General features: G+C 46.6%; 1 protein-coding gene across 1 annotated transcript in view; it reads right to left on the minus strand.

Moving 5' to 3' along the window:
* The window catches only part of camk1da (calcium/calmodulin-dependent protein kinase 1Da), a 602900-nt gene that overhangs the window by 263503 nt on the left and 326936 nt on the right, over positions 1-12461 (minus strand). Inside the window, exon 3 of the mRNA XM_070896562.1 lies at positions 5165-5239. Within this exon, the coding sequence (XP_070752663.1) occupies positions 5165-5239 (75 nt within the window). The remainder of the gene's footprint in view (positions 1-5164; positions 5240-12461) is intronic.

Genomic DNA, 12461 nt, shown 5'->3' on the forward strand with positions numbered 1-12461 from the left:
TATCCTGGTCCTTTAAACAAATTCCTCATCATTTAGGTTGGTTGGTGTTAATATTTACTCTACGTGGTGTTCTGATCATTTTAAGCCCTGTATTATATCCCTGTGGTTGTGGTTTCCTTTGTTATGTAATTATCAACATTCTAAACAAAATGGTCAAAGCACACATTTTCCTCGACAGTACCTAAAACCCGCGACCTCTACCCCCTAGAAGGACAAGGGCAGCAGGCGCATGGGAACACCACCAACTCCACGTTCCCCTCCGAGTCACACACCATCCTGACTGGGAAATATATCGACCGTTCCTTCATCGTCGCTGGGTCACAATCCTGGAACTCCCTCCCTAACAGCACTGTGGGAGCACCTTCACCACACGGTCTGCAGCGGTTCAAGAAGGCGGTTCACCACCACCTTCTCAAGGGGCAATTAGGGATGGGCAATAAATGCCGGCCTTGGCCAGCGATGCCCACATCCCGTGAATGGATTTTTTCCCCCCTCCATTTAATTTAATGGAAGAATAATCAGGTGGCTGCTTCACAGGTGCTCACTTCAAGCCACCTGAGGTTCCGTGCCCAGTTGATCCAACACACCTGGGAAAAACCAGCAAAATCGCTGCTTAACATCCAACACATCTCTTGTCTCGGGCACTGTACTCCAGCACAAACAAATGAACAAATTGAAACAAAGAAAGACTTGCATTTATATAGCGCCTTGCACGACCTCAGGACATCCCAAAGTGCTTTACAGCCAATGAAGTACTTTTGGAGTGTAGTCACTGTTGTAATGTGGGAAATGCGGCAGCCAATTTGCGCACAGCAAGCTCCCACACACAGCAACGTGATAATAACCAGATAATCTGTTTTTTTTGTGTGATGTTGACTGAGGAATAAATATTGGGCAGGACGCTGGGGATAACTCCCCTGCTCTTCATCGAAATAGTGTCCTGGGATTATTTACGTCCACTCAAGAGAGCAGACAGGGTCTCGGTTGAACATGGCTTCAGAAATAGGCACCTCCGACAGTGAGGCACTCCCTCAGCACTGCCCCTCCCACAGTGCAGTGCTCCCTCAGTACTGCCCTTCCGACAGTGAGGCACTCCCTCAGCACTGCCCCTCCCACGGTGCAGTGCTCCCTCAGTACAGCACCTCCGACAGTGAGGCACGCCCTCAGCACTGCACTGGCAGCGTCAGCCTAGATTTTTGTGCTCAAGTCCCTGGAGTGGGACTTACTGCGTTGCAAAACATCAAAAATGCAAGTTGAATGTTGCTGCTTTATACAGATATGAAATGCCTTCGAACCTGATTGGTCAGAAATTAACGCGGGGGTGGGGAGTGGTGCAATTGAACAACTAATTACTCCCTGAAATAAAGATCTTCAAAACAGTATCACTGGCTCCACATGTCTCATGGGGTTGAAAGGAACCTTAGTGAGTGTGGGCCTCAACTCCATCAATGAATTGAGTCAGTACCACTTCATCCTCACTAAAGTGAGTATCTAGACTTGTTAAAGCAATATATTTGAGGTGTCTGATAATTTTCACAGTGCAAGTCGGATAGCAGATTGACAACTTGGGTGTTTTGTGGTCGGGCCCTTGTTTTCTTTTATCCGTTCATGGGAAGTGGGCGTCGCTGGCAAGGCCGACATTTATTGCCCATCCCTAATTGCCCCTTGAGAAGGTGGTGGTGAGCCACCTTCTTGAACCGCTGCAGTCCTTGTGGTGAAGGTGCTCCCACAGTGCTGTTCGGGAGTTATTGCTTTCTGGGGCAGTTTGGTGGGCTACTGGGCTATTTCAGAGGGCAGTTAAGATTCAACCCCACACGGAGTCACATATAGGCCAGGCTTGTTGTATGAATGTAATCTCACGTTAGAGCCTGTGTTCAGTAGGACGCCTGAGGCTTATAAGGTCATTTATAGTTTACTCCTGTTAGGATCTGACTGGTTCAACAGGTTGCTCCCACTGCATTAAGAGATAAGAAAAGTGCATTCAGGAGATAGTTATAAGCTGCTCTGAAATTGTTTTTAGTCAGATCCTCGTGTTGCTCGCTTCCAACATACGGACCTCGCACAGCAGTAAAAGCCCCGGAGTTGACTCACTTGCTACTGCTGACCACGTTGGGAGACTTATTTATTACGGGATACAAACATCGCAGTTCATTTGGCTGAAATGCTGCAGCAGGAACGTAGCCACAGTGATGTGGCATTGGGCCACAGCGTGCTGGAAATATTCCTTCCATTGATCCCGCACTAAAAGGTTTGATGTTAGGATAAATGAATATCGGTTCCTATGGACTGGAGGGTAGCTAATGTAACACCACTTTTTAAAAAAGGAGGGAGAGAGTAAACGGGGAATTATAGACTGGTTAGCCTGACATCAGTAGTGGGGAAAATGTTGGGATCAATTATTAAAGATGAACTAGCAGCACATTTGGAAAGCAGTGACAGGATCGGTCCAAGTCAGCATGGATTTATGAAAGGGAAATCATGCTTGACAAATCTTCTGCAATTTTTTGAGGATGTAACTAGCAGAGTGGACAAGGGAGAACCAGTGGATGTGGTGTATTTGGACTTTCAAAAGGCTTTTGACAAGGTCCCACACAAGAGATTGGTGTGCAAAATTAAAGCTCATGGTATTGGGGGTAATGTATTGACATGGATAGAGAACTGGTTGGCAAACAGGAAGCAGAGAGTCGGGATAAACGGGTCCTTTTCAGAATGGCAGGCAGTGACTCGTGGAGTGCCGCAGGGCTCAGTGTTGGGTCCCCAGCTATTTACAATATACATTAATGATTTGAATGAAGGAATTGGGTGTAATATCTCCAAGTTTGCAGATGACACTAAACTGGGTGGTGGTGTGAGCTGCGAGGAGGACGCTAAGAGGCTGCAGGGTGACTTGGACAGGTTAGGTGAGTGGGCAAATGCATGGCAGATGCAGTATAATGTGGATAAATGTAAGGGCAAAAACACGAAGGCAGAATATTATCTGAATGGCGGCAGATTAGGAAAAGGGAGGTGCAACGAGACCTGGGTGTCATTGTTCATCAGTCACTGAAAATTGGCATGCAGGTACAGCAGGCGGTGAAGAAGGCAAATGGTATGGGGATTTGAGTATAGCAGCAAAGAGGTCTTACTGCAGTTGTACAGTGCCTTGGTGAGGCCTCACCTGGAATATTGTGTTCAGTTTTGATCTCCTAATCTGAGGAAGGATGTTCTTGCTATTGAGGGAGTGCAGCGAAGGTTCACCAGACTGATTCCCAGGATGGAAGGACTGACATATGAGTAAAGACTGGATCGACTGGGCCTTTATTCACTGGAGTTTAGAAGAATGAGAGGGGATCTCATAGAAACATATAAAATTCTGACGGGACTGGACAGGTTAGATGCAGGAAGAATGCTCCCGATGTTGGGGAAGTCCAGATCCAGGGGACACAGTCTAAGGATAAGGGGTAAGCCATTTTGGACTGAGATGAGGAGAAACTTCTTCACTCAGAGAGTTGTTAACCTGTGGAATTCCCTGTCGCAGAGAGTTGTTGATGCCAGTTCGTTGGATATGTTCAAGAGGGAGTTAGATATGGCCCTTATGGTTAAAGGGATCAAGGGGTATGGAGAGAAAGTGGGAAAGGGGTACTGAGGGAATGATCAGCCATGATCTTATTGAATGGTGGTGCAGGCTCGAAGGGCCAAATGGCCTACTCCTGCACATATTTTCTATGTTTCTATGTTTCATTCCCTGTAATGACTTCAATATCACTGTTACCCTTTAACTACATTTTTGTTTTTATTTGATGCATATCTTGCTTTTCGCTTGATAGCTAGGGTCAGCTGTGGCTCAGTGGGCAACACCCTCGCCTCTGAGTCATGAAAGTTGTGGGTTCAAGTCCCACTCCATGGGACTTGAGCACAAAAATCTAAGTTGACACTCCCAGTGCAGTGCTGTGGGAGTGCTGCACTGTCGGAGATGCTATCATTCAGATGAGACGTTAAACCGAGGCCCTGTCTGCTCTCTCAGGTGGACGTAAAAGATCCCAGGGCACTGTTTTGAAGAAGAGCAGGGGAGTTATCCCCGGTGTCCTGGGCTAATATTTATCCCTCAATCAACATCACTGAAACAGATTATCTGGTCATTTTCACATTGCTGTTTGTGGGAGCTTGCTGTGCGCAAATTGGCTGCTGCATTTCCTGCATTGCAACAATGGCTACACTCCAGAAGTACTTCATTGGCTGTAAAGCTCTTTGAGACGTCTATTGGTCGTGAAAGGCGCTATAGAAATGCAAGTCGGTCATTCTTTTTGAACCATCTCCAATGTAACTGTGGAGCTGTGTAAATCATCAGGAGTGTTCAGGCTGCACTTGAATTTAGAGAGAGACCTGGAAATACTGCACAGGGAGAGACGGAATACGAGCCTGTGTACACTTAGAGGGGATTAAAACTTCATTAAAATAATATTATATTTCAACAGTCACTCCCAAACTAAACTCTAGCCCAGTATTCTCAACAATGTGCGTATGTGTCGTGAAGCAATCCAAATACAAAGAAAAAAGAAAGACTTGCATTTATATAGTGCCTTTTACGACCTCAAGACACCCTAATCGCTTTGCAGCTAACTGTATATCAAATTCCTCTGGTATTTCTGACATTTTATCAGTACGGTCTCTATCTTTAACGCTGTGATTTTACCAATCAATACGTTCTCCAATTGTAATGTATGCACCTGTGAGTATGCTCACAGGTTTGTCGAACTGTTGAGTCGAGAGTGGCTTAGCCATTCACGTGATGTTTACGAGACTCAATAAAACCCCAGCCAGTTGGGTTCGGGGGAATCCACGGTGAGGTATGGAGTGGTGAACCTGGTGGATGAACCGGTAATGTGTCGTGTGATTGTTAAACCTTTTGCGAATAAACCAACTAGTTCTTTAAAGCAATATGTTGCTATGAATTCTTAAGCAAAGAACCCATGAAGCAAATACATTGCAGCAATCTTTGCCCGTGTTTACCGGCCAGATGTCAGCTTTTGATTATTCGCATTGTTTAATTTATTGCGAGGTCTAAAGTTGACTTGTAAAAAGGCACCTGCCGTGTGGGTTACAGTCAGAAGAGATTTTATAGCCTGCTGATCCAAACAACCCAAGCTCCAGCATACAAGGCATTTACACTTGTCTTTATACTCACAGCTGCATCACAAGATACAAGTGGTTCGGGCTCTCGTATATGTCCTCCAGGGCCACGATGTTTTCATGCTTTATTCTGGAAGGCAGAAGATAGCAGTGTGAACGTTCAGCCCCAATACAGAGAACAAAGTGTCTGATTTAGCCTTGGCATCTCTAAATCATTTACATCATCTTGACAACAAGGCAGAATCCACATGTTAATTTTGCTTTTCTAAGGTAAAGAATATCTTATTGCAGATTTTTTGAGAAATTTGGAAAAAAAAATACATCATAATTTCCTTTAAAAAGAAAATCAAACGTGCCAACTATCCATGCTGCATGGCCCTCGCCCCTCCCTATCTCTGTAATCCCCTCCAGCCCCACAATCCTCCGAGATATCTGCGCTCCTCTAATTCTGGCCTCTTGCGCATCCCTGATTATAATCACTCAACCATCGGTGGCCGTGCCTTCAGCTGCCAAGGCCCCAAGTTCTGGAATTCCCTCCCTAAACCTCTCCGCCTCTCTATCTCTCCCTCCTCCTTTTAAGACGCTCCTTAAAACCTACCTCTTTGACTACGCTAATATCTCCTTATGTGGCTCGGTGTCAAATTCTGATTGATAACGCTCCTATGAAGCGCCTTGGGATGTTTTACTACACGAAAGGTGCTCGCCTAACATCTGTGGTTGGGAAAATGCTGGAGTCCATTATTAAGGAAGCAGTAGCGGGACATTTGGAAAATCATAATACAGTCAAGCAGAGTCAGCATGGTTTTATGAAAGGGAAATCATGTTTGACAAATTTGCTGGAGTTCTTTGAGGATGTAACAAGCAGGGTGGATAAGGGGGAACCAGTGGATGTGGTGTATTTGGATTTCCAGAAGGCATTTGATAAGGTGCCACATAAAAGGTAACTGCACAAGATAAGAGCTCACAGGGTTCGGGGTAATATATTAGCATGGATAGAGTATTGGCTAACTAACAGAATACAGAGAGTCGTGATAAAAGGATCATTTTCCGGTTGGCAAACAGTAACTAGTGGGGTGCCACATGGATCAGTGTTGGGGCCTCAACTATTTACAATCTATATTAATGACTTGGATGAAGGGACCGAGTGTAATGTAGCCAAGTCTGCTGATGATACAAAGATGGATGGGAAAGCAAATTGTGCGGAAGACACAAAAAATCTGCAAAGGGATATAGACAGGCTAAGTGAGTGGGCAAACATTTGGCAGATGGAGTATAATGTGGAAAAGTGTGAGGTTATCCACTTCGGCAGGAAAAAAAGAAAAGCAAATTATTATTTAAATAAGGAGAGATTACATAATGCTGCAGTACAGCGGGACCTGGGGGTCCTTGTGCATGAAACACAAAAAGTTAGTATGCAGGTACAGCAAGTGATCAGGAAGGCAAATGGAATGTTGGCCTTTATTGCAAGGGGGATAGAGTATAAAAGCAGAGAAGTCCTGCTACAACTGTACAGGGTATTGGTGAGGCCACACCTGGAGTACTGCATACAGTTTTGGTCTCCTTATTTAAAGCATTGGAGGCTGTTCAGAGAAGGTTCACAAGGTTGATTCCTGAGATGAAGGGGTTGACTTATGAAAACAGGTTGAGTAGGTTGGGCTTAAACTCATTGGAGTTTAGAAGAATGAGAGGTGATCTTATCGAAACATATAAGATACTGAGGGGGCTCGACAGGGTAGTTGCAGAGAGGATGTTTCCCCTTGTGGGGGAATCTAGAACTAGGGGGCATAGTTTCAGAATAAGGGGTTGCCCATTTAGAACGGAAATGAGGAGGAATTTCTTCTCTCTGAGGGTTGTCAATCTGTGGAATTCTCTGACCCAGAGAGCTGTGGAGGCTGGGTAATTGAATATATTTAAGGCGGAGATAGACAGATTTTTGAGCGATAAGGGAGTAAAGGGTTATGGGGAGCGGGCGGGGAAGTGGAGCTGAGTCCATGATCAGATCAGCCATGATCTTATTGAATGGCGGAGCAGGCTCGAGGGGCCAAATGGCCGACTCCTGCTCCTATTTCTTATGTTCTTATATAAAGACACGTTGTTGGTGTTTGAGGAGGACATCAGCATTTTGGAAGCGCTGTCTGCTTTTGTGGATGAAAATTAGGGCGGAACACCCCCCCGAGCACGACAGCCGAGATCCTACCTGCTCTAAACAGGTTGCCAGTCCTTGCGTCCCAAAAGGTCCCGTGAGATTGGGAATCCCTGCCACGTCAGCAAGAGCCCCAGCGAGGAGAAAGTCAGGCAAGGGGGAAGCTGAGAGCTTCACGACTGGAGGAAGGGAATGGGTGGAGGGGGGCAAGGAGAGAAGACTGAGGCAGTGCTTTGGTGGGGGGAGCAGGTGAAGCTGGGAGTGGAGAATTTAGAGACGGACGGGTAGGGTGTGAAGAAAAGCCAGGAGCGGTACTTTGGTTGGGAAGGGGTGGCAAGGAGCTAGGAGGGTGTTGTTTGGGGAGGTGTGTATTACCCACTCCTGATAGTTCAAAGATTATTTTTCTGCAAAAATGCTTTTGAATTATCCAATAATTTGAATGAACCAATGTAAATAAAACAAGCGGAAAATTTACCGCTAAAAAAGTTATCAGATAATTTAAGTGAACCACCGTTGAATTTAAAGTAGACTCTGCCAGCATTAACTGAGAGAGGGAAAGTAAAGTGTGAAGCATCACAACTTAAGAACATAAAAATTAGGAGCAGGAGTTGGCCATTCGGCCCCTCGAACCTGCTCCGCCATTCAATAAGATCACGGCTGATCTTCGACCTCAACTCCACTTTCCTGCACTGTCCCCATATCCCTTGGTTCCCCCTGGAATCCAAAATCTACCAATCTCAGCCTCCACAGCCCTCTGGGGGAGAGAATTCCAAAGATTCACCACCCTCTGCGTGACAAAATTCCTCCTCATCTCAGTTCAAAATGGCCGACCCCTTATGCTGAGATTGTGACCCCTCATTTTAGACTCTCCAGTCCGGGGGAAACAACCTCACACCATCTACCCTATCAAGCCCTCGAGGAACCTTACACGTTTCAATGAGATCACCTCTCATTCTTCTAAACTCCAGAGAGTATCGGCCCAATCTACTCAATCTCTCCTCATAGGACAACCCTCTCATCCCAGGAATCAATCTCGTCAACTTTCGTTGCATGTATATCCTTCCTTGGGTAAGGAGCTCAAAACAGTGCACAGTGCTCCAGGTGTGGTTTCGCTGTACAATTGCAGCAAGACTTCCTTACTCTTGTACCCTAACCCTCTTGCAATAAAGGTTAACGCACCATTTGCCTTCCTAATTGCTTGCTGTACTGGTAGGTTCACTGAGCATTAACTGAGGAAGAAAGAAGAATGTCAGTATTAACTGGGGGCAGGGGGGGAGCGGGGGCAGGGGGCGGGGGCGGGGGGTTAGGAGGATGCTGTATGACCTGGGGTGAGGAAGGAGGGAGTGAATTGGGATGAGGGGTAAGGAATACACAAAACCCTTTCAGTGCAATGACATGTTTCCCATGTCACAGTAGGGCTATTTTTCAGTTGCCAGCTGTTTGGAAGATTTCTCAAGTCTTTCTGAAGTGGCTTTTCGGTTTTTGCTTGTTTTTCAGGGTTGGCATGTGTGAAAAAGAACCATTTTGGGCACATTCAATGATCTTCTTGAGATGCCAACTACATTAATATTATTTTCCTTTGTACATTACACTGATTGAACAACACCAAGATGAGCCAATGTTTACATTAATGACTTGGATGAAGGGAGCGAGTGTAATGTCGCCAAGTTTGCTGATGATACAAAGATGGGCGGGAAAGTAAATTGTGAGGAGAACACAAAAAATCTGCAAAGGGATATAGACAGGCTAAGTGAGTGGGCAAAACATTTGGCAGATGGAGTATAATGTGGGAAAGTGTGAGGTTATCCACTTTGGCAGAAATAATAGAAAAGCAAATTATAATTTAAATGGAGAAAAATTGCTAAGTACAAAGAGACCTGGGGGTCCTTGTGCAAGAAACACAAAAAGTTAGTATGCAGGTACAGCAAGTAATCAGATAGGCAAATGGAATGTTGGCCTTTATTGCAAGGAGGGATAGAGTATAAAAGCAGAGAAACATAGAAACATAGAAAATAGGTGCAGGAGTAGGCTATTCGGCCCTTCGAGCCTGCACCACCATTCAATAAGATCATGGCTGATCATTCAATCAGTACCCCTTTCCTGCTTTCTCTCCATACCCCTTGATCCCCTTAGCCGTAAGGGCCATATCTAACTCCCTCTTGAATATATCTGATGAACTGGCATCAACAACTCTCTGCGGTAGGGAATTCCACAGGTTAACAACTCTCTGAGTGAAGAAGTTTCTCCTCATCGCCAGAGAAGTTCTGCTACAATTGTACAGGGTATTGGTGAGGTCACACCTAGAGTACTGTGTACAGTTTTGGTCTCCGTATTTAAGGAAGGACATACTTGTATTGGAGGCTGTTCAGAGAAGGTTCACTCGGTTGATTCCGGAGATGAAGGGGTTGACAGGCGCCGCAGTTACCTGCAAATAACTCACGGCATTCAGACGCGTGATGGTCTGTATCAGTATCAACGCATGCCCTACAGACTATCTTCTGCACCAAGTGCATTTCAGAAGATTGTCACTACTATGCTAGCAGGCAGAGAGGGAGCCCTCAATCTGCTTGACGATATTGTCGTCCATGGATGGACAATAGAAGAACATGACCAGCAACTTCATGCAGTTATGGCTAGACTTGCTACACATAACGTTACACTTAATGCCAATAAGTGTACATTTGCTGCTGGAGAAATAAACTTTCCAGGCTACAGAGTCACAGCACAAACTGACGCGATCCAGCGAATGCAGGAGGCTACCAACGTCAAAGAACTTTCATCCTTCCTTGGCACTTGCAACTTCTATCTGAAGTTCGTCCTGCACTACGCGCACATTGCCGAACCACTTCGCAAGTTGCGAGGACGTCCCTTGGGAATGGACAGATTCCCAGGCTCAGGCATTCACCACACTTAAGGAGAAAATCACATCCCCTCCTATCCTCACGCACTTTGATCCGAATATCACTACGTACATCATCACGGTTACATCAGGCACCGCCATGGGTGCTGTGCTATCGCAATGGATTGACGGCCAGGAACGCCCAGTCGCCTTCGCCTCTCGCACCCTCTCGTCTGCAGAACGTAAATACTCTACAGGGGAACATGAAGCACTCGCTTGCATCTATGCGTGTGAACGCTGGCACATCTACCTCTATGGCAGAAAATTTACCCTCCGTACGGATCACCAAGCACTAACTACGCTACTCGCTACAACTGGATCTGGGCACAGACCACTACGAATCAGCCGATGGTCAGGTCGCCTTCATCAGTATAACTTTGATGTACAGTACATCACTGGCAGTCGCCACCTCGTAGCTGACATGCTCAGCCGTTCGACACCTGCTTCGGACTCTGGTGCTGACTTGTTCACAGATGACCACACATATGTCACATCGATCATCACTCAGTCCATCAGAAACCTTGTCTCCTGCGACGAACTCAATACCGAATCACAGAGTGATGCTACACTCCAGTACGTGTGCCAATTCCTCCAGACTGAGTGGCCGCAGCAAATTCCGGAAGAGCTGAAAACCTTCCACAGACTTTGCGATGAATTTTCTGTTTGGAACGACGGCCGCCTAGCTCGTGGTGATAGAGCAGTAATTCCCAAGTCGCTTCAACAGCGCGTTCTCTCACTGGCACACGATGGACACCCTGGCATTGTCCGCATGAAGCAGAGATGTTGCGATTCAGTATGGTGGCCTGGGACTGACACTCACATCGAGGAGTTTGTCTCACACTGCGAAGCATGCAGTCTGAGCGAAAAGGCCACAAACAGCCGACCAGGGCCAATGAAGCCCATTCCATGGCCACAAAGACCATGGCAACAACTTGTTGGATATCTTCGGTCCAGTTGAAGCAGCTCCACAGCACCAGTGTTTCCTTGTTGTAGTACATGACCTGCATTCCAAATGGCCAGAAATCGCTACAAGTTCAGTGACCTCATCAACAATCTTCACTATTCTGCAGCGTATGTTCACGAAGTGGGGCCTCCCAGAGTTTATAATCACTGACAATGGACCACAGTTTGTGTCCGACCAGTTTGCAGATTTCCTCACTCGTAATGCTATCGAGCATCGCCTTACTGCTCGGTACAATCCTCAAAGCAACGGAGGTGTTGAGCGGTTTAACCGCGTCATCAAAGAGGGTTTGAAAGCTAACCTCGCAGCAGGCCAAACATTCGACGAAGCAGTTCGAACCCTTCTCCGCACATACCGTTCGACAAAGCACTCGCTAACGGAGAGACACCCGCTGAGCTCATGATTGGGCAGAATCTTCGCTGGCTACTGGACATTCTCAAACCCCCAGCCAAACGTATCGCGACGATAACCACACTCGCGTCCCAGATTTCGGAACGCCAAAGAAAAGTGAAGTTGTACACTGACACAAAACGACGCGCTCAAAAGCCCCAACTGAAGAACGGAGATTGGGTCAGAGTTAAGCACCCCAAACCGGAGTCATAAGCTCGCATCTTCACTTTCACCTCCAAAACAGATCAGACGAAAGTTCAGCCCTCACACCCACGAGCTCAATGACGGAACTAGCTGGAATGCTCGTAGACCGATCCCCAACTCACAGGCCAACAGACCAGCAGGATGGAACAGAGGCACGTTCTGTTTCCCAACCGAAAACCTCGATCAAACACCGCAAGCTCCACGCCAGTCTCAGCGTATCAGAACACGGCCTGGCTATCTCAAGGGCTTCGTCTGTACACAGACTGTGTTTTCAGAAGGGGGAAATATGTTGTGTTCACACTTTGTTGTTGCACCAACCCTCACTAGACAGGCATTAGGACCCTGCAGGAGCTATTCACAGTTGCTGTAAACATTCTGGTTCATGCTGGTTTCTGGGACTCCATTTTGGGAGTTGCTATAAAGGACACAGTTAAGTTACTTTGCTCCTGGTTCAGTTAGTCTGTTTATTTACGTACACCACAAGAAGCAGCAAGCAAGGAAGGCCTGGAGATGGAAATGATGAAACATCACGGGCCTGAATTTGCAGTCAGTGGCTTCCCCCAGGCGCATGCCTCTGAACTGCGAGCAAAGTACGAACATAACTGATGGTGCCAGAGGTTCGTAGACTAGCGCTCTTGGGCCTCTGCGCGTAGGCCTGCGTAAAGGCCTGCGTATCCCGGGGATGCAGGCAATTCACAAGTGCCCCTGGGATCACAAGGGCCGGCCCAACCAATGAAAAAGGGCGATCCACATTA

The sequence above is a fragment of the Pristiophorus japonicus genome, chromosome 13 (genome assembly GCF_044704955.1).
Source record: "Pristiophorus japonicus isolate sPriJap1 chromosome 13, sPriJap1.hap1, whole genome shotgun sequence".
In the NCBI taxonomy this organism is placed as follows: domain Eukaryota; kingdom Metazoa; phylum Chordata; class Chondrichthyes; family Pristiophoridae; genus Pristiophorus; species Pristiophorus japonicus.